At 47.5% G+C, this 26,766-nt stretch overlaps 1 protein-coding gene and 2 long non-coding RNA genes across 4 annotated transcripts in view; 1 reads left to right on the forward strand and 2 right to left on the reverse strand.

Moving 5' to 3' along the window:
• LOC125941482 (uncharacterized) lies at positions 1-26,191 on the reverse strand. Of its 2 annotated transcripts, none has more exons than XR_007464369.1 (4): positions 26,122-26,191; positions 7,328-7,428; positions 6,824-6,913; positions 1-248 (listed from the first exon to the last, which is right to left on the reverse strand). It is a non-coding gene; the product is annotated as an uncharacterized LOC125941482 (long non-coding RNA). The 2 variants fall into 2 exon arrangements; XR_007464368.1 differs by lacking the exon at positions 26,122-26,191 and adding an exon at positions 9,263-9,504.
• Positions 12,915-19,117, reverse strand: LOC125941483 (uncharacterized). Its single transcript, XR_007464370.1, has 3 exons — positions 19,014-19,117; positions 18,543-18,632; positions 12,915-13,157 (listed from the first exon to the last, which is right to left on the reverse strand). It is a non-coding gene; the product is annotated as an uncharacterized LOC125941483 (long non-coding RNA).
• LOC125941481 (uncharacterized) overlaps positions 15,070-26,766 on the forward strand; it is a 37,370-nt gene continuing 25,673 nt past the window's right edge. Inside the window, exon 1 of the mRNA XM_049658832.1 lies at positions 15,070-15,145. Coding sequence (XP_049514789.1) covers positions 15,116-15,145 — 30 coding nt within the window. The 5' untranslated portion in view covers positions 15,070-15,115. The remainder of the gene's footprint in view (positions 15,146-26,766) is intronic.

Consider the following 26,766-nt stretch of genomic DNA (forward strand, 5'->3'; position numbering starts at 1 on the left):
GAATATTTTATTCAGACGTCCACGCTGCAGCATGTAAGTGCCGGGCATAAAGAAAGAGCAGTGCTGCATGGCGTCGATCAGATTGTAAGCCATTTGTGCAGGCATTCCCAATTATTTATGACGCAGCGGGAGCCCCGTTTGTGAGTTGGCCATGGTGGTCACCCCGGCTTTTTCATCCCCAGCTTCTGAAAGGAGCACCGGTACTCGTAGCACAGCCTCTCCTCGCAGCAGTCCTTGGTACTTAAGCACTGCGACAACAAACGAAAAGCAAAACGGGAGGGGTGACAATACCGCTGCACGTGTTCGCGGACTCATTACTAGCCATGCAAAACGAACTTTTCACACAAAAAAGGAAGACTAATCCTTGACTTTTAACAGCGAAGCTGTTTAAGCCGGCCGTAAGTTGTGCCGCGAGCCGCAAAACATCGCTTAGCGATGAGTCACCTGGGTTGCCTAGCAACCACCTCGCGGAGCGGCGTGTGCTTCGCCTCCTCTCCGTGCCGTGCACATGTTGCCCTGACATGGGAAGTTAAGGAGAGGGAAGGAGAGCGTGCGCATGTCACGTGCAATGCTCGGGAGAGGGAAAGAGAAAATGAGAGCGAGAGAGAGAGAGAGAGAGAAATTGTAGCAGCACCAACGAGGCAACGGGCAGAGCTGCTGCCGACGCCGCCCGCGTTTCCCCATGTCCCCGCCTTCGCGCCGAACGCGCGCGGTGTCCGTGATTGCAGCAGGCGCCTCTGGCGTCGGCTCGGCAGGTTTCGACGAGCCACGCCCCGGCAAGTGTGGAGGCGCAGCTTGGCCGTGATGTCACCGGGGAGATAAAGCTCGGAGCCGCCGCGACGGCGGCAGAACTCTTGTTGACTCTGTGGCGAGTACATGTAGCCTTAACATGGGACGACCAAAGAAGATTGGGATACCCGAAGAAGAAGCCGCTCATCTTGAAGCGCGTCGCGCGGCCAAACGAGAATCTGCGCGTCGGCGGCGAGCCGCGGGATTCGGAATACCGTGCCTAGCACCACTCAGCATTTCCTACCAAAACTTAGCGAAGCCTAGTAAAACCTGGAAGAAAAGCTAGGTCGATCACCAGCTCCACTATTCTTGCACCACTAGTGCAAGATGCCCACGTATTTTTTTTGTATTTTAGACTGACGATTCTTTTCGCGTTGGGTGTGGCAACTTCTATTATAATCATCAGTATTAGTCTATTTCATGTCCACTGCAGGACCGAGCCCTCTCCCACCGAACTCATCTCCTGTCGTGCCTCACCTTACTACCACTGCCACTGCTCGCGGTTATATTGCGGCTGAGCAGCAAAACGACAGACTTAACTAAAGGAAATCCACCAGAAGAACCACAAAGGCTGCCTTCCATTTATTTTTCTTTAATAAGCGTTTTGATCTCTATTTCTCGATCCCCTTCCTAGATTTATTTCACCACCTAGATTAAAATTAAATTCATCAAAATTAGTGTTACTTTTGTATCTTTGCACCACCAGATTCGTGGCCGATCCCCCACAGTGAGTTGCGCCAGGACACTGAGACAAAGCAACATAGTTCTCTCCTGTCCGCGACTACGGGTTTTTTTTTTTTTTTTTTTTTCGCTGGCACCGATTTTGTAACTTATTCCACAATTCTGATTTAGGCAAGGCAACCTCTAAGCATAGAGCTGTATAGTAGCGTTTCGGACAAGCTGGAGCAAATTTTTAGTTGCGAATAATTTAGTAAGCAAATTACATATGTAAGTTATTACTATATTTGTTACAGCTCAAAATAACACTTCCTTGTTTTTCTTGCAGTTGCATTCTGCAATGCTAGAAATAAAACAACTTGTTCCAATATTCCTTACGTAAAAATCTTTAGGCACTAGCGGGTTTTATATCGACGAGAAAAGCAGCTACGCCCGTATGTTATCCAACACATGCCACTGTCTTCTCGTCTCTTACATGGCGCGTTCTTAAGCTCCCAAATTCTATTATGTTCCTCTAAGAAGCGCAGATGGTGTACAGTGAAGGTTGAACACCTTCAAGCCAACAGTGTTAGCGGATGGCACTCCAAGAATAGAAGGAAAAAGGGGCGGAAACTGCGAATAAGCAACTCGCCGAATTAAAGTGCACTTCGATACGTTCGTGATCTCTAGACAATGGGACCACGAACGTGCGTGTCAACGATTAATCGGCTCCATGCAGTAGTGATCCCATAATCTCGTATAACAGATCCGTCCAATGGCTCCTGCAGCTTTCTGGTAGGTGCCTTTACTATTTTCCGCCTATGACTTTATACACCCCCTCCCCCTCAAACTTTCAGCAAACAGGGAAATGGCGGATGTTAACGCGTCCTGCCAGTCCTACTATCGCCGCTTCGTCGTCACTGTTCGGTAGTTGTGTCAGATGGCAACTTTGTAGGAATGTCATTAGTGCAGTGCAAACTAAGGACAACTTTAAAAAACGCAATGGGCGGGGCATTACTAGCGCGCTGCTCTAGTTGGGAACACACGTTCTGTTGAGGAAGAATGGGGAAAGTAAGCATTGTGTTCATTATATCTACACCGTTATAATTTGCGTCTTAACTTCCGGCCTATGATCACGTAGGCGAGCAATTATAGAAAAGATATTGGCAAGACGCCCTAAATAATTTTCTATAACAGTCTTTCTATGAACCAGTTTCGGTTTCGTTTCCCCAGAAGGCCAACGTGTCATGACGCAGAAGCTGGTCTTGCGGGTGCAGAATGTCGTGATGTTTGCTATTCTTTTGTTTTCGGGAAGCTTGCCCGGAGGCAAAGATGCTTCTTTAAGTGAAAGTGTGGAAGCTGTAGGAACGGCGCGCGAGGAAAATACGCGTAACTCGTTTTTTCTGTGTAACCAATCTGCTGGCCGTGTCGTGCACGTGCACACGCCACGAACCATGCATCTTTATTCTCTTCGCCCTCTTATGCTGGATAATTCTGAGTCGCTACAGGGCATCTCGCTTTAGGGAGCCTAAATGCAAGCACCTGCATTTAGGCTCCCTCTCCCGCTTATAGACGAGACGTAGAAACGACACGGCGGTCATGCGATGCCAAGCCGATGGTACATGCGGAGGTGACTGTGGTGACGTCAGTGTCCACGGGTAAGATGTGATGACGCGTCGAGACGTAGAAAAGGACACGGTGGCTAGGCGATGCCAAACTGATGGTACATGTGGAGGTGACTGTGGTGACGTCAGTGTCCACGGGTAAGATGTGATGATGCGTCTCTAGTTAGACCGACTTTGCGCCATTTAGACTGACGACATCACGACCATTCTAAAGAATCGTAATCGACTTGGCTATTCGTCAGATGACAAGAAACGGCCCGTCGTAGGCCGGTGTCAAATGTGGCTTGAGTGCAGCCCATCGGAGGAAGACGCGAGTCGCAGATTCTAGGTCAGGGTGCACAAATGTGGTGTGGCCTGAAATGCGAGGAAGGACAGGGCGCAGAACCTTGGCGCAGTCCTGAAGGCACCGGAAGTAGTGTTATGGTTAGGATGGTGCTTCTTTGAAAGGAAACACGTCACCAGGAAGCCGCAAAGCCGCACCGAAAACAAGGTCGGCCGCGAACAGCCTAGTTCATTGCGATATATTGTGCGCTCGCAGATCAAGCCAAACGATTGGTAAATGGTCAACGCAGTGTTTGCGATCGAGGCGTGTGGTAAGGACAGTCTTCAGCTGGTGATGTTGCCGCTTGACCACGCCGTTTGCCAGCGGCGGTAAGCCATAGTTCGTCAATTATTTGTGCCGTGAACGTGGGCGAGGAACGTAAACAAACCAAATCCAATTTATCTCGTTCGATCTGTTGTTGCAGCTCCGAGACAACCGAAGGGCGAAACCCAAACGGTGACGAAGTCGCAGGGAACAGATTCGGCAGTGATGTCTTGTAATAACAAGCCCACGACCTCAGGCCAACGCGTAAAGTGGTCCTAGATCGTCGGCAGGTACCGGAAACTCTGGGATGAGGGGGAAGCGGTTCAAGCACGTCGATTCGCACATGGTTTAATCGTCGACCGAGGGGCAGGAAACGCTGAGCCGTGGACTTGATGTGACGCGTCACTTTGGCGGGCTGACAGGGCAGGCAAATGGGGGTCCATTGACGTATGTCGGTGGTCATGTGAGGTTAGACGGAGGGCTTCGCCACGAGGCGCTGAGTAGCTCGGATACCATGGTCACAGTTATCTTTCAAAGAGTGAAACAAAGCGTAGAGGTAGGTCACGGGAGCAGAAGCACGAGGGATGGTCACTGATGTGTCACTCCAAAGCTGACGTACACGGGTCAGATAAGAGCGGCGTCGGAGAGAACGAGGGTTAAGATGTAGTCCTTGCAACTCGGGGCCTTCAAATTTAGTTGTTACAGATCTCTCCAAGCCTGTGGCTTGCGTAGGGGAGCTTTTAGCAGCTATCCATATCAGTGCGTCGGCAGTGAATGCGGTTACATAGGCCTGTTGATCAAACTGCCAAGTTGCGTACCTTGAGGAGTTGGTTGAAAACACGTAGACAAGAGAAATGTGGTTTGTGCGAACGTGGAATGTTTTACCTTGAAACAGTGTCGGAAATCTTGGGTGGTCGCGTACGTGGCGAGAAGCGCGTGACCGAAGTCGCTGTAGCATGCCTGAGCAAGCTGAACCTTGCGAGAGAAAATTGTCTGGGTCACTGCGGTAGGAAAGGCACACCCGGATAAGTCATCTGACTCGTCTGTTCTCCGAAGCCAATCTCCTAGCATTTACCTTTGTTCGCTTCTTCCTCTTAGGGTGGCGAATTCTGAACAGCTCCTCAACCGGCCGCAGGAAAATAGTGTAAGAACTTGTCATGCTGGATTTACCGTACCGCGGCTTATTGAACGTGTCGTCCATGACCCAATACCTACAGCTGCCTGACCGATAAGTTCGTTGCTTCACAGCTCTTAGCACCCTTGCTCGAGTAGCCCCCGTTCCCTGGCAAAGTCACAAGTTGCGAATGTCGCTGCAGAAGCTGGAGCAGCACACTTTGGACAGTTCGTTGTGTCTTCGGGTGTTGGACCCCAGCCGCAGGTGACGGAAAGGGATGGAAGGGCTGCTCCAACCTATGCTCTTCCAGGAGAGACTGCTTCTACCTGAGAAAGGTTATGGGGATGTGACCACATAGCCGATGGGACTAAATCACGTGCGCCCTGACGGGCAATGGGGGCTGTAGGAAAGATATCAGATGGTATTTCTGGTACAGACTTAAAGTCCTCACTCTCCTATAGAACACAGTTCTAGCAGAAAATGTTTCTGAACCTGTCCCAGCATCCCGTGTACATAGACGACCAATGGGCATAAACTTCGAAGATTGTGTACGTCTTTGCCAATACGTGTTTTCTTGTTAGCTTACCCGATTCGCCGTAAAACACTGACGATGGCATTTTATCAGTAGACCACGCTAATGGTACGCAACGTTTGGGCCTTTCTGAATACGCCATGGAGGAAGGAAACCCAGGAGAGGACCCGGCCAGCACGGGCGTATTGGAGAAAGTGTGGCGTAAGTCGCGTGCTATTTTTCGCAAAGGAGCCCTAAGACGGGTACCCAAAATTTCAACGTTGCCATAGCAGCCACGCTCCTGAAGCTTTCGCTGCTGCTCTTGGTTTCTGAATAGTGAGGAGGAGGAAACAACTTTATTAAGAGAAATTTCAGGGCGTTGTAGATGGCCGCTTGTCTGCGGCGACATCTTCCGCCCAGGCAATGATTCCTTTTTCGATAAGATTTTTCCGCCGGTGTCTTTCTCGCAGCACCATCCCTTCGCGAGAAAAGCTGACTTTGGAGTGTGGTGTGTAAGCTTGAAAGTTGTGTTTTGGGTCTGTGAGTGTGAGTGTCAGCCAGCAACAGATACACTCAAGCAATCACGGCGCGGGTCTTCGTTGTCGTCTTCAACGTGCCACGGAAAAACACAGGAGCGCGTCTGCTTCACTGAAACTGCTACAAAGTTTCGTAGGCTTTGTTCTGAAGTGCGTTGGCCGCACACACTTCCGGCGGCTCGTAACGGTGCAAATTAAGTTCAAAGCTTGCGCCCATCTGCTCCGGTGAGCTGCAGAACCCCTGATTTGTGGTGCAAAGGGAGATGGCACACCAACACGGCTGCACTTCCGGCTTGGCGCTGAGCCGTGCTCCCTCAAAGGCTGCAGAAGATAGCGCCAACCTTTCCCTTTCCACACGAACCACTTACTACTTCCGGCTTCAAAAACGTGACGTCAGGGCCTCTGCTGTTTTGTTTCTTTCCACCATTGAATACGCCATGCAAGGCCTGAAAATCAAGTGCCAAGTCGTCTGGATTTTCTCTAACTCGCTCAGGCTCGCTCGGTTGGTTGCCTGCTAAGCTGCGACATCGGACCGCGCAACGAATACCAGCACAGAACACGATGGAGCGAGTGCCAAAGCGCCGTGATGTTCCGCTGCCACGTGACCACATTCTACGTCGTCAAACATACACCTCCTGGGAAACGGAGCCGATGTGGGTTCGTAGAACATCTATTGTACTACATTATTGAAATACTTTGGTAAAACGAAATACTTTCGTCCGTGTCTTAACAGGTCGTAATGAGTACCAACTAAGTAGTCCAGCGACAAGCGGTACTACAATATTTAGGCGCTTTGAGGCTCTCTATTCTTTTTACCAGGGTTTAGAAGTCCACGGTGGTCCAATAACGCAAAAAAATGGAAGGTGTTAATTTTCCTCTCAATACTACTTATGGCGTATATCTATAGCAATTGCACTCCTTGTATTTCACAGAGAACGCCACCCGCAGCAAATGCTTCATCCACGACCATCACCTTGAACTATGTACAGCTAATATAATGTTTACCGGCTCTGAGTAATTCTTGCATGGTTTCCAAATGGCTTCCACGGCCTTGCGCCCTCTTGGTATTCGGGGCCCTGGTGTTGTCATCCATCGCTTTAGAAGTATGAGTAAATAAAAAATAAAAAAGAACACAATATGAGCGTCGATTCAAAAAGGATATCTTAGAGGTGATGATATCGGCAACGATCACAACGCAAGTTATAAATTTCAGATACCAGTGTTCACTTTCTTGTTCCTGATAATTAGTATTCTCATTACAGCTGACAGTTCTTGCTTCTTCCAGAGTGATGTGCGTTCATATATTTGTTTTTATTATCTTACTATGCCTTGCAGTAAATCCTCAGAATTTAACAGTGTGTTGAAGACAGGGTATGCGTACACAGAAAAGAAACTCTTGCAATAGAATTGTTCGCAATAAAAGGTGCTGTACGGAAATAAATACTCTATAAAAATTAGTGAACTCTGCGCCAAACGTGCACATGGTAAAAAAAAATTGTCGGTTCATACCACTTCCGCCATTGTGTTCGATGCCCACACGAATAAGAGGCTTCCGGCAACCGTCCACAGCAACGCTGTCATTTGCGGACCTTTTTTATCCTGAAGACACTCTGTGGGCACATCAAAGAGGTCGTTAAAAACGAAACTGCGTTTTACAGATATTTCTCATTTGCATACACCGAACAATTAGCTAAATGTTGACTAATTGGTCAGTTGGTGCATCATGTTGTCTCTTTGAGCGGTATAAGGGTGGAAAGAAGCGATGTTGGCAGGACAGACGCTCATGTGGACAGGACAGAAAACGATGCTGACAGGACAGACGCTCATGTGGACTTGACAGACGCTCTGTCCTGTCCAGATGAGCGTCTGTCCTGTCAGCATCGTTTCTTTCTGCCCTTATTTCGCTCGATGGCACAACAATTAGCTAATCTTTTAGATTTTCTTTTTAAATAAATGAAACACATTTCATCTTCAACTTTATTATCATCTTCAGTCGCATATTGACGTCCGTAGGCTATATACCAGATTAGTTATCTCTTCACAAATCGGCGATATCACTGCCTTGCACTCCGCTGATCAAATAGGTGAGCGTTAGAATTCATGTCTCAGAAAAGCAGCACGAAGCACCACGCGTGATAAAAACATTAACACCAGTAGAACGACAATTTGGGCGTACACATCCTTCTGTTTCTTCTTGTATGCGTGTTCTATTTAAAATTTAATTCTGGGGTTTTACGTGATTAAACCACAATTTACGTGTGAGCCAGATCGTAGTGGAGAGCTCGGAAATAATTTTTGCCACCTGGAATTCCTAAACGCACATGAAATTCACAGTTTTTCTGCATTTCACCCCCATTGGAAAGTTCGTGTCATACCTGTGTTTTTGTACGCCGCTCTTTGTGCAACTTGAATCCCTGCCAGGTGACTCAACTTTCAATTGCTCTATGCTTCGAACACATAGCATAAGGAATATCGCAAAGCCTGCTCATAATGTATGAAGGTCATTCCTTCAGTGTATGCGATAATATATACAACGTTTCTTTTTTTTTTCAAGTTCTAACATGTTATTTTCCCTCGCTTGGCACATAAGGACAATTTAGCCGGTTAAAATCACTTTCTGAAAGAGGCGCCAATTTCTTGCACGAGGAATGATACTTTTGAAGCAGATATAAACTTTCCCTAATTAACGTTTTTTTTTCAATTATTCAGTGTACGAAACAAGTTGCGAATGTGAACGTGAAGCCAATTCGTACAGAAATCATATCTGCTTAGCAAAAATCGTAAGACAAGCCAAATTTACGACATATCTTTCTCGCAAATCTGTTAACATGCATTGGCGCTCAAGTTAACAGCTTTCTTAGCACTTTCTATTCCGAATCTTTCCAATGAACTGAAAAGATTACATTACGTGCAGGGGAACGACAACAGAAAGAATAAATGAATAAATTAATTAATAAATCTAAGCCTCTTCTCAGGGCTCCACCACGACCGAGGCCTCCCGGCAGGAAGTGCCTGGGCGATATCTTGTACAATTGATGTTTTTATGTATAGATATCTCTTTCTCTCTCATTAACCGGCAAGAACTGAAATTGTTGTAAACAGCACGCCTTTCTTCAGACTATACCCAATTCACGATCATACTGGTGTGAATTGTAGCCACAGAAATTATCAAAATAGCTTGTGTAGCCACCCGAGGCAGGGTACAGGCATATTCGGAAGAAAAAAAAAAGCCTGTAAAACGATTCTGCAGGTTATCATAGTTCTTAACCAAGCGTACAATAAAACGCGTTCCATTCGTGTGTCGTATTGCTAACATCGAGAAGAACCTGCAACGTTTGCGTTGAATGAATAACGTTTGGATGCCTAAGAAACGCGTAGTCATTTTCTCGTTAGTCATGGTTCTCAATTGCTTCAAAATGATGTCAAAATGATTGCTTGGCCTACCTGATATTACGATTTAGCGAAATTGTTCGTTGAGCAGCACAATCCCAGAAGGGGTAAAACTGAGCTCGCTTCACTTCATAGTTATTCTAGTCCGAACGACACCCTTAGCAACCACTCTGTAAATGTTTAAGGAAGACAAAAGAAAGCATAAATGATTGTGCGTTACATAGAAGATGTAAAATTAAACAGTCTTAAAACGCATAAAGAAGAGGCCAACGTTTCGAGCGAACGTCGCAGTAAAAGAAAGGTCTGCGATTTTTGGTGGGCGCCTCATCTCGTGCAGCTGTTTTTCGTCTCGCTTTTCTCCGGGCAACTTTTTCAGGCAGCGCTGAACAAAGTGCATCCCAGCTGGGGTCGCCTTCTGAAAACAAGATAATAACTGTTTCCTCTGTGGTTGCGCAGGAGATCCAGCAAGTACGCCGACGCGTAGTAAAGATAACATGCTTTCGAACCAAAATACCAAGTAACGCTGAGAGCATCGTCATGGGTTCGATTTCTGGTCATGTCTTCTGCATTGCGATGGGAGCCCAATGAGAAAAAGGTCATAGAAATATATTTATGCGCTGGTAAGGAATCCGAAGTGGCTTAGAAAATATATATATATATATATATATAAAGCAATTCTTCTTTCGATTCTGTAGTGGGTAAGTTGTCTGAAGCGCAGGCTTACGTACCGTAACAGGCATTTAATTCGATGTTTTGGCCGGCGACCAGCCTTTATCAAGAGTGAGTTGACAAGCACAGAGAGTTCAATTTATATATGATCTCCTGAGGGCTGTTCTTATCGTACAATTTTCGAGCTCAAGGTAGCAGCCTCAAGAGAAAATATATAAAGTTATAACTTGGTACTTTTAATGTCACTACTGATAAAGGCCAGCCGAAAGGTCGAATTCAACGCCTATTCATTTTCTACGTTCCTCTTGTGTGTGCGTGTGTGTGTGCGTGTGTGTGTGTGTGTGTGTGTGTGTGTGTGTGTGTGTGTGTGTGTGTGTGTGTGTGTGTGTGTGTGTGGTGTGTGTGTGTGTGTGTGTGTGTGTGTGTGTGTGTGTGTGTGTGTGTGTGTGTGTGGTTGTGGTGTGGTGTGCGTGTGCGTGTGGTGTGTTCAAATACGGAGTTCATTCTGTAAAGTCGGCAGGGTTTGTGCCAGATATTGCCCTTCGACGAATGTTTACACTTTATTCGTTTATGCTTATTTTATCAGATTTACTCTACCAATCCTGTGTTTAACGAAGAGTTTTTCCTTCGTCCATCTTACATCTTATCTCGCATCCATCGCAAAATGAAGGGCGTGGTTCTCACTTATTCTCACTCTCACGGGTTATATTGCCACAAAATTCTATCACTCAAGTTGTTCATACCAGGTGTTACGTTCTTGACAAAATTCCTCAGAATTTTGAGAATGGCAGCCCACAAACATGTCATGGAACAACCCACCGACAACGCATGCTTTTAATATTAAATTTTCTCAGACCTAAATATAAAAGTGCGAAATATTAACACAGCTCAAACGTAGAAACGATGAGGACAATCAAATACCGCAGCAAATACGCTCCACAGGATGACGCATATGCGTACTTCAAAATAGCCTTGAAGCGACTCGCCAGATCGTACTGAAATACCAAAATACTGACCCTGCGAGCCCCGTCAGGAGTGTCCACCCACTATAAGCGTTGGGTTTCAAAGAAGATGAAAGGATTAACTGGTCAGCACCCGATATAAGTGCGAGACAATTCGAGTATTGGTGGATGAAAAGCATGGAAGAGAATTGATAGAACCGGAGTCATTGCAAGTGTTGGTAATGGTATAGTATAGTGACAGAGGTTTTAAATACGGCAGTTAATGTCGAGAACAGATAGGCAAAAGGCTAGATAGCGATGAATGAAATAAAACCTGATTAACATAAACCTGATTAAGCGACTATTTGTCACCACCCCGTTCCACACGGAATGACCATAAGCATCATCGTCATAAGCTCACTGGCACTAACGGGAAAACTGCAAATGAAGATGTAAAGGGTTACGGGCTAGATAAGGTTTCAATTGAAGAGAGCTCAGTATAAAATTAATTTCAAGGAACTACGCAGGAATACGGAAGAAAGTAAATTGGTTGCGAGAGTGTTCAAATATTTGTACCGTAATAATAATGACTCTCAGTGAAGGAAATTAGCTATGAAGCCTACCAGTAAGTATGCGGTCGGTATAGTAAGCAACATGGCACCAAAGAACGCTTGGCGCAGAGTCAGAATCTCGTGGGGGATGGAAATGGGGAAAAACTGGCTATGAGTAGCTACCTAAGAGATAAAAACGAAATCAGGGAAGAAACAACTTATAATAACTCAAAGGGAAGCTCTTCACTTTTCGAAGAGAGACCTGGGTTAGGGCACTGCACGGGCCGATTTTGCCAGTTCCCGGCCTGGCCCGGGCCCGTTTTAACGTTGGGCTGCCCGCCCGAGCCCAACCAAAAGTTTTATGGCGAGACCCGGGCCCGGCTCGGGCCCGGCAATAATCTACGTTACCCTCCCGGCACCCCTTTACCTTAGGCCCGATCCCGGCCCGAGCCCTGCCCGAGCCCGGCACGAAACCGGCCAGAACCCGGCCAGAATCCGGCCCGAGACCAAAAAAGACATGTTTCTCAGAGTCGATACGCGCGAGGATAACTCGCTGCACGTTACATGCACACCACCAGAAAGTCCGAGCCCGGCCCGGCCCCGCGTCAAAAAACCCGAGCCCGGCCTGGGCCGGGGTTAAAAAGCGCATGCTGTGCCCGAGCCCGGCCCGAGCCCGGCCCGAGCCCGGCCCGAGCCTGGCCCGAGCCCATGAAAAAACTGCCCTATCCGGCCGTGCCGGACCCGGGCTTTCGGGTAAGCCCGAGCCCCTGCAGTGCTCTAATCTGGGTACCTTAGAACGTGTAGCTTAAAGCGAGGTACACCAAGGAATAAGCATGTGCTTGCTGCGGTAAAGCGAAGGAAACGATGCAACATGTACTATTAGAAATGGAAGCTATACCGAGCTGTCGGTTTAGGCTCCGCTGGCCTCGTTGAAGACCTTTGGTTCAGCATAAACATGTCCGCAATAAAGATCAGTAAAAGGTGGTTGGAGGTTTGGTGGCAGAAAAGTAAGGAAACTACAAATAACGCGGCCGTACAAAAGCGAAGTTCCCAATAATGGCTCAGAAAGCTCGTTGCTGGATATTTGTCTCTAAAAAATTATAAGTTTGGTAAAGCATTCGGCGAAATAAGAAAAAAAACCTTGGTGACGCAAATCACCACCTTGTTTCAAAAGAGACACTCGTATCATCCATCCATCCATCCATCCGGTCAGACATAAGTTACAGTTACAAGATACAAGATAGACACATAAGTTATAAGGAAGACAGAAACGGTTGACAAGAGATTAAATACTAGACTGATAAATATCCATAGATTACTTGTTTAGGTCAGCCAGGCTAGGCCACTATTTGTCACCGCCCGGTTTCGAAGGCGATGCCAACAAATCATCATCATGAGTTGAAACACTGGCGCTGCTTAAGCAAGCTATGAGACTATCTGTCGCCACACCCACTCAAATAGTATGGCTTATACAATCATCATTATCACCGCTGAACCTAGGCTCGTACCATGCAAATACGAAGCTAAGACATTGGAGCCCTTAGGATTATTTTATTCAGACGTACGCACTGTACCATAAAACCATCGGTCATGAAGAAAGAGCGGTGGTGCGTGGCATCGGCAAGATTGTAAGCCATTTCCGGTGAGTTGGGAAGGTAGGCCCAATTATTCATGGCGCGGCGGGATCGCCGTTGTGAGTGGGCCTAGTTGGTTACCCCAGCTTTTTAGGTCGGAGCACCGGAACCCGTAGCATGGGTTCTCCTCACAGCAGTCCTTGTAACTAAAGCACTGCGATGAGAAACGAAACGCAAAATGGGAGCAGTGAGAATGCAGCTGCACGTGTTTGACGGGCATATATGGACATATAATTGTCACATCACTCATATAATGCTCGAAACGGTCACTCAAAATGAACTCTTCCAAAGAACTGAAAAATAAGACTCCCTGACTTTTTTAATCTTTTACTCTATTCGCCATGGACGTGGTCAACTTCTATTATCATCATCATTGATCTATTTCATGTTTACTGCAGGGCGGAGGCCTCCGCCAGCGAATCACTTTCCAGTCTTTGCTTCTTAGCCTACTGCATTCTATTCCGGCAAATTTCCCATGGCAATTTTCGTTGAGCTTGTTCCCTCAAAATTCTGATGTAGGCGGGGAATACATTACGCATACTACAGTAGCGTTTCGGACACGCTGGAGCAAATTTTCAGTTGTGAAACGTTCAGTAAACAAATGACAAATTATTAATTACCAGAAGAGTTAGGTTATAGCTCAATTAACAGTTCATTGTTTTTGTTGCAATTCCACTCATCATTGCTAGAAATAAAACGACTTGTTCTCATTTTCTTATGTGAAATTGCTTGGACATTACAGGATTACCTCAACGAGAAAAGCCGGGACGCTCAATTGGTATCCAATTGGGACCACGAATGAGGGGCCACTAATTCGTATCCAAATGGGACCACGAATGTGCGTGTCAAATATTATTCGACTCTATACAATAGCCAGCACGTAATTCCGTATAACAGAACCATCGAATGGCTCCTGCCGCTTTCTAATAGGCAACTTTGTTATGTACCGCCTATGACGTCATACATCCCACCTCCCTCTCTAAACTTTAGGCCAACAGGGAAATGGCGAATGTTAACGCGACCTGCGAGTCCCACTACCGCTGGTTCGCTGCTCTTCGGCAGGTGTGTCAGACGACGGCATTGCGTGATTGCCATTAGTACAGCGCCAACTAAGCACCATAATTTAAAGAACGCAATAAGCGAAGCAGTACTAGTTGAGAACAAATGTTCTGTCGAGGAAGAATGGCGAAAGCAACATTTGTTTTTCTTTATATCTACAACCCTATTATTCAGTTCTTTAGTCGCGCTCGTAATATATATATATATATATATACATATATACATATATACCCCGCACCTCCACCAAATGTCGCGAAGCACTTTGGAAGTAAGCGTTCGCGACTAGCACGATAGAGCAGCGAGAGGTAACGCAGGCGATCGAGCACCGAATCAAGGCTTATCTTCCTCGTCGTCGTTCTCCCTCTTTTAGCCACAGCCCCACTGCTCCTTATTTTACAGTACAATATATATATATATATATATATATATATATATATATATATATATGTGTGTGTGTGTGTGTGTGTGTGTGTGTGTGTGTGTGTGTGTGTGTGTGTGTGTGTGTTTTACGAGCGCGACTAAAGAACTGAATGATACGGTTGTAGATATAAAGAAAAACAAATGTTGCTTTCGCATATATGTATATATATATATATATATATATATATATATATATCGTTTTTGTTGCGCGGCGCCTGTAATGATGATCGTTGGTTTCGCGCCTGATGTGCCCCCTTTCTGTGTGAGCAGCTCAACGAAGCCGTGAGGATACCCCTTCATGACCCGAAAAAAAAAAAACATGCCAGAGGGACTAATGACACAATACTTCGAACTTTTACCTTTTTCACAATATTAAGAATAATATGGAGCGCGCAATTCTAGAAAAATGACAAACCTCATAGTGCCCCAAATACTTTTCAATGACAGCTTTTCTATGAATTAGTTTCCGTTTCGTTTCGCAGAACGTAAATGTGTCCTCACGCAGACATTGGGCCTGTGGGTGCCGAGCGTCGTGACGTTTGGCATTCTTTTCTTTTTCTTGAAGCTTGCCTGGAGGCATAGATGTTTCTTTACGTCAGTGTGGAGGCCATAGGAACGGCACACCGGGAAAATATGCGGATCCCACCTATTGTAGGAATCGATGTAAGCGAAGCTTTGTATGCTGTTTGCTTTGATTAACGATAATTATTGTTAAGCTTGTCACTTCTGGTCGTGATGCTCACGACGCTCGTCTTCTTTCATGGCCGCCACGCGTCGTTACCTTGCCTCACGTCTTCAAGCCAACATACATTCGCGGTCTCTACCACGTTTCGTTGCATAGCGAAGACCCTCCTGTTCCGCGCGGCGCTTCTTTCGGGCCTGGGTTTCCTCGACGCTTTGGACCCATTTTTCTGGCGCGTGTTTACGTGCTCCTTCTGGATACGTGGCCAGCCCGTTGTTGAGACGCCAGCTCCAAGCGCTCTCTTCAGGCTGTGGATGATTGTAATGTTTACACTATCACAGCCCAGCACACGACCTCCGCAGCCCAACACCTTCATTTTTGTCGCATAGGAAAGCAAGCACAGAACGTGTCATACGCATAAACTGTGAAACACCACCGCGGCGGCGCCGGCCGGGATGCGTGGAGGCGAGCGCCATCTGGGGCTGTTGCAAGAAACCGAGCCGCGCGCTCGAGCAAGAACGCAACAGCAGCAGCGCCCGGAAAAAACAGGAGACCTGTCAAAGAAAGCTTCGCTTTAAAAGACGCGTAAGTCGTTTGTTCTCTGGAACCTATCTGCTGGCCGCTTCGTGCTGGTGCTCACGCCATGAGCTATGCATCTTTATTCTCTGGCTAATTCTGAACGCTTTTTTATTCTGTCGGAGGAGGGCGCTACAGGGCCTCCCACTGTAGGAAGCCTACATGAAAGCGCCTGCATTTAGGCTCCCTCCCTCGCTTAGACGAGACGTAGAAATGGACAGGGCGGCCAGGCGATGCGAAGCCGATGCTACATGCGGAGGTGACTGTGGTGACGTCAGTGTACACGGGTAAGTTGTGATGACGCGTCTCTAGGTGGACCGGCTTTGCGCGATTCAGACTGACGACATCGCGACCAGTCTGAGGAATCAGTAGTCGACTTGGCTGTTCATCAAAGGGCACGAAACTGCCTGTCGTAGGCCGGCAGTCAAAACTGCCTGCATTCCACCGGAGGAAGAAGCGAGTGGCAGGCTCGAGGTCAGGGTGCATAAGACGTGTTGTGGCCCGAAGTGCGAGGAACGACATTGCGCAGAACCTTGACGTAGTCCTGAAGCCACCGTACATAGTGTTATGATTAGGGTGGTGCCTCCTTTGAAAGGAAGCACCTTACGAGGAAGCCGCAAAGCCCCACCGACAACGAGGTTGGTAACCAGCAGCCTAGTTCATTGGGATATACCATTCGCAGGTTGAGCAAAACGATGGGTAGATGGTCAACGCAGTGTTTGTGATCGTCGCGTGTGGTGATGTAGCCGCTCAAGCATGCCGTTGGCCCATTGGCGCTAAGCCTAAGTTGCCACAGTGGCACAGTGGCGCTAAGAAAAGGCTGGGCCGTGTGCTTCGTGTGACGCGTCATTTTGCCGTACTGACAAGGCATACAACAGCGGTTCCAGTGACGCATGTCAGTGTTCTTGTGAGGCTAGAGGTAGCACTTCACCACGGGGCACAGCTCGAACACCAGCCTGGCAGATGTCTTGCAAGGAGTGAAGCAAAGCGCAGAGGTAGGTCAAGGGAACGAAAGGAAGGACGAGGGATGGTCACTCATGTGTCACACCAAAGTTATCTTGGCATACGCGGTTAAGGTAGAGAACGAGGGTTAATACGTAGAGCTTGCCACTCAGGGCCTTCAAACTTGGCATTACAGATCTCTCCAAGTCTGAGGCTTGCGTAGGGATGGCGGCTATCCAGGGCCTGTGCACCGTATGTCGTAGTAAATTCGTTCACGTAGGCCAGCTGACGAAGCTACCGAGCGACGTATCTTGAGGAGTTGGTTCGAAACACATAGGCAAGACGGCTGTGGTTTCTGAGAACGTTGAACGCATCACCTTGAAACAGTGTCGGGAATTTTGGGTGGTGGCGTAGGTGGCGAGAAGGTCGCGACCGATGACGCTGTAGCATGTTTGAGCAGTCTGAACCTTGCGAGAGAGAATTATAACTGGGTCACCACTGTAGGAAAGGCACAGCAGGATAAGTAGTCTCAGTCGTTTCTTCTCCGAAGCCAATCTACTAGCCTTTACCTTTGTTCTCTTCTTCCTCGGAGGCTGGCTAATTCTGGACACCTCCTTAACCGGACGGATGAAGGCAGTGCAAGGCCTTCCTATGCTAAAATTGCAGTAGCGCGGCTTATTGAACAAATCTTCCACGCGCTAACACCTATAACAGTCCGACTGATAAATTCGTAGCTTGGCATCTCTTAGCACCCTTGCTCGAGTAGCCCTCGTTCCCTGGCAGATTCACAATTGTCGAATGTCGCTGCAGAAGCGGGAGCAGCACACTTTGTACAGTTCATTTTGTCTTCGGGTGTTAGACCCCAACTCCCGGGGACGGAAAGTGCTAGGGCAGCTCCAGCCTGGGTTCTTTCAGGGGAGACTGCTCCCTGCCAAGAAAGTTTACGGGGATGGGACCACACAGACGATGGGACTAAAGCACGTGCGTCCAGATGGGCCGTGGGGACTGTAGGGAGGAAATCAGATGGTATTTCTGGCACAGATTGACAGCGCTCATTCTCCTCTAGAACAGAGTTCTAGCAGACAATGTTTCTGCCCGTGTCCCAGCACCCAGTGTACAAAGACGACCAATGGGGATCAACTGCGAATATTGCGTACGTATTTCCCCATACGTGGCTTCTTGGTAACTTTCGTGATTCGCTATAAAGCACTGAGGCTGGTATAAAGTACTGAAGCACTGGTATTGTACAAGTAAACCACGCTAACGGTACACAACGCTTGGGCCCCTTTCATTGCGCCATGCAAGGCTGCAACTCTAGTACCAAGGCGTCTGGATTTTCTCTTGCTCGCTCAGGTTCGCTCGGTTGTCTGCTAAGCTGCGACATCGGACGGCGCAGTGAATAGCATAACAGAAGACGACGGAGCGAGTGCCACAGCGTCGTGATGTTCTGCTGCCACGTGACCACAATCTGCGTCATCAAACATACAGCTCCTGGGAAACGGAACCGAAGCAGACTCGTAGAAAATCTACCGTAGTACATTATTATGTGTTAGTACTTTAGTAAAATGAAATACTTTGGTCCGCGTCTTAACAGGTCGTAGTAAGTAAGAACTAACTAGTCCAGCGACAAGTCGTAGCACATTATGTAGGCGCTTTGATGCTAGCTGGTTTTATTACCAGGGTAATTGAAGGTCCAGGGCGGTCGAATAACGCAAAGAAATGGAAGGTGCTCATTTTCCTCTCAGTACTACTTCAGGCATAGCAATTGCACGCCCAGTCTTCCACGGGCAACGCCACCTGCACCAAATGCTCCAGTCACCACCATCACCTTGAACTATGCACAGATAATATAATGCCTACCCATTGTAAGTGAGTCTGGCATGGTTTCCGAGTGACTTCCGCGGCCTTGCGCTCTCTTGGTAGTCGAGACGCCGGTGTCGTCATCCGTCGCTTTAGAAAAGAACGCAATATGAGCGTCACTTCAAAAAAATATATCAGCAATGGACATAATGCAACTTAGAAATTTCAGATACTACTGTTCACCTTCTTGTTCCTACTTATTAGAATCGTCATTAGAGCTGACAGCTTCTTGCATGTTACAGAGCGAAGGGTCCTTATAATACTTTTTTTTGCGTACTACGCCTTGCAGTGACTCCTCAGAATTAAACAGTGTGTTAGAAACAGGGCATGTGTACACAGAAAAATACTCTTAGGTTAGCATTGCTCGTAAAAGGAGGGGCTATTCGGAAAGAACTACTTTACAGAAATTAAAAAATTCGGCTCCAAACGCGCCCAATATGGTGAGAAGAAAAGAAATAGCCGAGTTCATACCGCTTCCGCCATTGTATTCGATGCCCACACGAAGAAGAGGCTGCCCACAACAGTCCACAGCAACACTGTCATTTGCAGACCTTTTTTATCATATGGACACTGTGTGGGCACATCACAAAAAAAGGTCATTAAACACGAAGCAGCATTTTAAATATATTCCTCATTCGCATACACAGAACAGTTAGCTAATCGTTGACTGATTGGTCGGTTGGTGCATCATGTGTCGTTGAGCGGAATAAGGGCGGAAAGAAGCGATGTTGACAGGACGGACGCTCATGTGGACAGGACAGACGCTCTGTCCCGTCCACATGAGCGTGTGTTCTTAGCATCGTTTCTTTCCGCCCTTATTCTGCTACACGACCCAACAATTAGCTAATCTTTTAGATTTTGGTTATAAATAAGTCCACCTCATATTTCAAGTTCAACTGCATTATCACTGGCAGCGCAAAACACACTTAACAAATTTGAAGTTAAACAACGTCTAACATTAGTATGTGATGCCGTGACGTGCCCGCAAATCCCGAGGCCGCACCCCATCCCTACGCCAACTTATGCTCAGGTTGCCTCTCTGGTGCCGCCTTTGCAGCAGCCACCACAGCAGGCACCTGCAATGCACGCGTCTCTGAATTCTATCGCTGCGCGACCCCCACCTCTTGAGTCTTACAACGCATGGAACCCACCTCGACCTGTTTGCTACTATTGCGGTATCCGTGGCCACATTTCAAGGTTTTGCCGACGCCGTCTGCAAGATGAAAGACGTGGCTATGATGGTTTTGTAAGGGGTGAGTTTTCAGGCCCTGCACCACAACGTCGGCGTTCGTACTACAATTATTATCCTCGACGTTCCCCATCTCCGCAGGAATTCAACGCTGCTGGTTCATTGCGCTTCCCGCGTCGTCGCTCTCCATCACCGATGCGGCGCTCCTCTTCCCCTCTTCGACCAGCTACTTCGTGCGCCGATCACCGCGCGGAAAACTAAATAGTGCAGCTTCACGAGGGAAATCAGCATCCTTTGGACAACTTAAAACTCATCCGGGGCGCCCGTCAAATGTACTTTTGGTGTTTCTCGAAGGTTGACGGATCGATTACCTTGCCTTGGTTGACACGGGTGCATCGCTTTCCGTTATTAGTACTTACTTGTGTTATCGCTTGCGAAAATTGAAGACTCCATATAATGGCTCTCCCCTACGTTGCGCTAATGTAGTTCTTATTCAGCCCTCCGGTGTTTGCACTGAGCGTGTTTCCATTGATGGCATATCTCACCACATTAAGTTTGCCGTGATATCTTCGTGTACCTGCGCAATGATTTTGGGATGGGACTTCCTGTCCTCAGCGTCAGCGTTAATATCTTGCCGTCAGTTAACTATTCACTTGACGGACACTGAATCTTCGTCCGCTGTCGATGCTCACAGCCTGCGCTTCGTCGCGTGTACCGACTGTTTCATTCCCCCGGGCATTGAGCGTATTCTAACACTGACTTCCGACACGATTGTAAATGGTGATGTGTTCCTTGCACCGAGCGGTCGCCGCATATCTGATGGGCTTAGCATTGCTCCTAGCCTGGTGCGGTTTCAGGATGGTAGAGCAATGATCGCTGTTCGTATAACCCTACTTTTTCGCCAGTTGTGTTCTCCCAGGGCACCGCTATGACTTGCTTTACTGACACCGAACCTCTTTTGCTAGTTCCCCTTCAAACCTAATCGCCACCTTTGTCTACCACAACTGACGATCATGCGGCGACCGCTGGTTTAACGGCCGCGATAAATCCCGATCTGACTGCTGCGCAGAAAGAAGACCTTATGGCCCTACTGCAAAAACACAGCGCTTTATTTGACGTTTACTCTAAGCTTCTAGGGCGCACTTCCGTCGCTGTGCATCGCATCGAAACCGAAGGCAGTTCGATTGTGCGCTGCCGCCCCTATCGCGTGTCTTCCGCAGAACGAAAAATCATTGCGGACAACGTTGGTGACATGCTCTAAAGAGACATCATTCGGCCATCGTCCAGTTCTTGGTTGTCTCCTGTTCTGTTGGTCCTCAAGAAAGACGGCTCTGTACGATTTTGCGTCGATTATCGAGCACTTAATAAGATCACGCGCAAAGACTTATATCCGATGCCAAGAATCGACGACGCCATTGACTCCCTCCAGGGCGCTGAATATTTCTCAAGTTTAGACCTTCGATCCGGGTACTGGCAAATACCCATGCACAAAGCGGACAAGGACAAGACAGCATTTGCAACACCAGATGGACTTTACGAGTTCAACGTAATGCCCTTCGGTTTATGTAATGCTCCTGCAACATTTGAACGCATGATCGACGCAGTTTTACGCGGCCTTAAGTGGAAGGCCGGTCTGTGTCATTTAGATGACATCGGTTTTTTTTTTTTCTACAACTTTTCGTCAGCATCTCGAGCGTTTGGATTACGTTTTAACATGCATTTCTAACGCTGGACTCCAACTCAAAACAAAGAAATGCCATTTTCTCCGACAGAACATCAAAGTTTTGGGCCACCTTATCAGTAAAGATGACGTTCGACCAGATCCTGACAAGGTTGCTGTCGTGATTCGCTTCCCTCGCCCTGAAAATCAAAAACAATTAAGAAGTTTCTCGGGCCTGGCTTCCTACTTCAGCCGCTTCCTCAGTCATTTTGCTGCTATGGCGTCGCCGATGCACAAGTTGCTGACGTCGGGCACTGCTCTCACTTGGACAGACCACTGCGAACGTTCTTTCCAAGTCCTCAAGCAAGTCTTGACATCCGACCCCGTCATCTGTCACTTCGACGAGAATGCACCATCTTCTTTGCACACCGACGCTAGTGGCCATGGTATCGGTGCTGTCTTTCTACAGCATGATACCACTGCACGAGAGAGAGTTGTTGCTTATGCCAGTCGCGCATTAACGGCTGCTGAACAGAACTACTCGATAACAGAGCAGGAATGCCTCGCAGTAGTTTGAGCCATACAAAAGTTTCGACCATATCTTTATGGGCGCCACTTCACGGTCATAACCGACCATCACGCCTTATGCTGGCTGCCGTCATTGAAAAACTTGTCTGGAGAGAGAGAGAGAGAGAGAGAGAGAGAGAGAATAAACTTTATTGTACGAAGAGTGGTTGGTGTGGTTACTCTCGGGTGGAGCCCTCTTGTAGAGCCCCACTGGTCGCGGCGGCTCGCCTGGCCTGGTCCAGGGTCGCCAGTTGGCTTCCCAGTGCCAGCTCGGAAAGTCGTGCCTCCCAAGACCACGTTGTGAGTGTCTGTGATGAGCTCACCAGCCTGGATACTGCCTCGGCTGGGCGTTCCGTACACTGGTATGTAATGTGTGTCAGTGTGGCTGTGTGGTCGTTGCACCAGGGGCATACACTGGTTGTGTATACCTCTGGAAACATTGCGTGCAACCTTGATATGTGCGGGTAAGTGTTGGTTTGAAGGCGGCGCCAGTCCCTGGCTTGTTGGCTGCTTAACTTGGGATGTGGAGGAGCGTACTTTCGTCTGGTCAGGCGTTGGTCCTCCAAAATCTGCCTGCTCGTGATGGGATCTTCATGGTGGTTTGTGAGGGGCCTCGAAGAGTCTTCTCTGGCTCGGCCAGCAAGTCCGCGAGCTACACAGTCGGCCTCCTCGTTGCCTTCGAGGCCTGTGTGCCCTGGGCACCAGACGATCCCATGGTCCTCAGTCAGCGTGGGGTCCAGGATATCGGTGACGCACCTGGGAAGTGTGCCTCTAATATATAACCGACAGGCGGCCTGTGAATCCGTCAGGATATATGCGGAGCGACCTCTTCGTTCTGCTTCTTTGATTGCGAGGGCTATGGCTGCTGCCTCTGCGGTGGCGCTTGATCTGGTTCGCATAGATGCGCAGGCCACCATTTTCTTTTGGTTTTCTGGATGCCTTGGTCACTAGGTGCTCCGATTACAAGAGTGCGATTTGACATTGTGTACAAGTCTGGAAAAACATCAAGATGCGACGCTCTGTTTCGCTGCCCCTGCCACTATTATCTTCGAGCACGTCTCTTCATTCCGCGCCACTTAATGATGAGACTATGTCTCCACTTACGTTATTACCGCTAGCGGTTACTGAAACGCCATCTTCTAATCGTGGCACTCAGCATCGTATCAACGCTCTGATCCCTACTGCAGCAGCATCATCATCCAACGCCTGTACGGTACTACTTCTGCACCGAATGCCCGATTACGTCGACAACTGCGACTATTTAAGCTCGACAACGATGTGCTGCATCGCTACATTTACAACACTGACGGACACCGCTGGGTACCTTTTCTTCCACGTTCGCTGCGCACACAAATCCTTGAAGCATTTCACGACAACCCATCTGCTGGCCACTTGGGTTTCCACAAAACATACCGCCGCGTTAGAAGCCATTTGTTTTGGCCAGGCATGTCTACCTTTGTGGCCAAGTACGTCGCTTCTTGCGTTCAGTGTCAACGACGGAAACGGCCGACTTCGCCTTCTGCTGGCCTTTTACAGCCCATCCCATGACCCGAGACACCTTTTGCCATCGTTGGGATCAACCTGGTGGGACCTCTTGCCATAACGCCAGCAGGTTATCGATGGATCGTGACAGCTGTCGACTCCCTCACACGGGACGCAGGGACGCTATAGTTCGGCCTCAGACGTTGCCGACTTCTTTCTGAATGCCATTGTGCTGCGTCATGGTGCACCTCGTGTACTGTTGACTGATCGCGGCCAGACTTTCATGTCAACAATGATCGAAGAAGTACTCAGAGCTTGTGGCACAGTTCATAAGACGACATCCGCATACCACCCTCAAACAAATGGCTTAACAGAGCGATTTCATCGCACGCTAACAGATACGATATCAATGTATATCGGGCCAAGCCACGACAACTGGGACAAACTTTTACCTTTTGTGACGTTTGCTCACAACACCGCTATCCAACGAACTACAGGGTACTCACCCTTCTACCTCGTTTACGGCCGTTCGCCGATATTCACCATCGACGCCTCTTTCTTAACTGCCCCAACTAACACCTCGGCCAGTATACCCGAACAGTTTGTCTCGCGACTTGACGAATGTCGTAACCGTGCTCACTTCAACACAGAAGTCAGTCAACTAGACCGCGAGCAATGTTACTTCTCTCGTCGAGACTTCTCCTTTCGTTCTGGAGATGAAGTGCTCCTTTGGACGCCCATTCGTACACCCGGTTTGTGTGAGAAGTTTGAATCGCGCTTCCTTGGCACCTACATTATTAATGAACAAACATCCTCAGTGAACTATCGTGTTACTCCCGTCGAGGTTTCTTCGGACCATCGTTATCGTGGTTAGGGATCTAGATCGCTCACGTTTCCTGTCTCAAACGATTCTTTCGGCGTTTCCCTACTGGCTAGGGTGCCTACATGCAACGCCGTTAAACGGCGTTGCATGTAGGCTCCCTACTCCTGGCTAAGTCGCGGCCTGGCTGGACGCTCGCGCGCACGGGGAAATTAGTCTGAGCATTATTCATACACCCCCCCCCCCTTCATATTCTCATCTGTGCATATTCATCATCACCATTTTGAGCCTGGTGGTGGGGCTCTCGCTTGAGAGAATAAAGAAGAGTCTGACGGCCTAAACGTTGTCTCACACATTTTATATACACCGATTTTGGCGAATCTTGTCCTTTAGATTCGAAATATTGTTAGTCGTCAGATAATATCTGCAAATGTGTAATGCTGAAGCGTAGTTTTGTTTCACTAGAGGTTTCACTAGAAACCGCATCTGACACTAACTACAGCGGTAATATTTGTGAAACTTGTCGAAGTGTTAGAAAAGTCACATATTGACGTTGGCAGGGTATACACCAGATTATTTATCTGTTTCGCTAATCGGCGATGCCACTGCCTTGCACTCCGCTGATGATGTCGATGAGCGTTCCAATTATTGCAGAAAAGCACCACGTGTGACAAACATTTACGTCTGTGGAAGGACGACTCAGACGTACGCGTCGTTGTTTTTTTTCATGCCTGTTTGATTAGAAATTAATTTCTGGGAGTTTTAGGTGCAAAACCACTATATACGTGTTAGTCAGACCATAGTGGGGGACTCGCAAGTGATTTTTACCACCCGAGGCTCTTAAACGCACATGAAATTTTTTAGTGTTTTTTTAGTTTCACAGTTTTGCATTCCACCCACATAGGAATGTGTGTCAAGGCCGGGATCGAACCTATGGAGCTCGTGCTGAGTGTCTCCGTGTTTTTTGCACGCCGCCCTTTGTGCAACTTGAATCCCTGCTAGGTGACTTAACTTTCAGTTGTTCTATATGCTTCGAACACATTGCATAAGGAATATCGTAAATCCTGCGCATAATGTATGAAGCGCCATTGCTTCACTCTATGCATTAATAACTACAATGTTTCTTTTTTCGAGTTCTTACATGTTATTTTTCCTCGCATGGCGCATAAGGACAATTTATACCGTTAAAATCGCTTTCTGAAAGAGGCGCCAATTCTCTGCACGAGGAATCACACTTCTGAAGCAGTTATAAACATTCCCTATTCAACTTCTTTTCAATTATTCACTTTAGGAAAGAAGTTGTGAATGCGAAATTGAAGCCCACTCGTAGTCAAATCACATCTGCTTAGCAGAAATCATAAGACAAGCCCAATTTTCGACATATCCTTCTCGGAAATCTGTTAAAATGCAATGGCGCTCAAGTTAACGGCTCTCTTAACTCTTCCTGGTCCAAATTTTCCAAATGAAATGAAAATGTCATATTGCGTGTAGTGGAACGGCAACAGAAAGATAGAATAAACAAATACAAAATTCCACTGGAGTTTTTCTCAATGAATCTAAGCTTTTTCATATAGCCACAGAAATTATTAAACTAAATTTTATGTGCACCCGACGCAGGGTATATGCATATTCGGGAAGAAAAAATCCTGTAAAAGGATTCTGCAGGTTATGATAGTTCTTACCCACGCGTAGAACAAAACGCGTTCCATTGTGTGTCATATTTCGTCTAAAATCGAGAGGAACCTGCAACGTTTGCGATGAATGAATAACGTTTGGATTCCTAAGAAACGCGTGGTCATTTTCTCGTCATCCATGGTTCTCAGTTACTTCAAATTGATGTCAAAATGATTGCATGGCCTACCTGGTATTACGATTTAGCGAAATTGTCCGCTGAGCTGCACACTCCCAGTAAATGTTAAACTGGGCACGCGTCACTTCATAGTTATTCTAGTCAGAAGGCACCCCTTAAGCAACCGCACCAAAATTTAAACAATTAGGGAAGACAGAACAAAGCCTAAATGAGTGTGCGATACATAGAAGACGTAAAATTAAACAGTCTTGAAATGCATAAAGAAGAGGACAGCGTTTCAAGCGAACGTCGCAGTAAAGAAAGGTCTGCGATTTTTCGTGGGCGCCTCATCTCGCGCAGCTGTTTTTCGTCTCACTTTTCTGCTGGGCAATTTTTGCAGGCAGCACTGAACACAATGCATCCCAGCTGCGGTCGCTCTCTGAAAACAAGATAATAGCCGTGTTTCCTCTGTGGTTTTGCAGTAGATCCAGCAAGTATGCCGACACGTAGTAAAGATAACGTGCTTTCGAACCAAAATACCAGGGTAACTCTGAGGACACAGTCGTGGGATCGATTTCTGGTCGTGTCTGCTGTATTGCAAAGGGAGCCGAATGCGGAAACGCTCACAGAAATATATTTATGCGCTCGTTAGGAATTCGAAGTGGCTAACACCAGTGCCTACTTGGCGGTTAAAACACGTAGCACGGAGCCGCATAT

The sequence above is a fragment of the Dermacentor silvarum genome, chromosome 11, assembly GCF_013339745.2.
Source record: "Dermacentor silvarum isolate Dsil-2018 chromosome 11, BIME_Dsil_1.4, whole genome shotgun sequence".
In the NCBI taxonomy this organism is placed as follows: Eukaryota; Metazoa; Arthropoda; class Arachnida; order Ixodida; family Ixodidae; genus Dermacentor; species Dermacentor silvarum.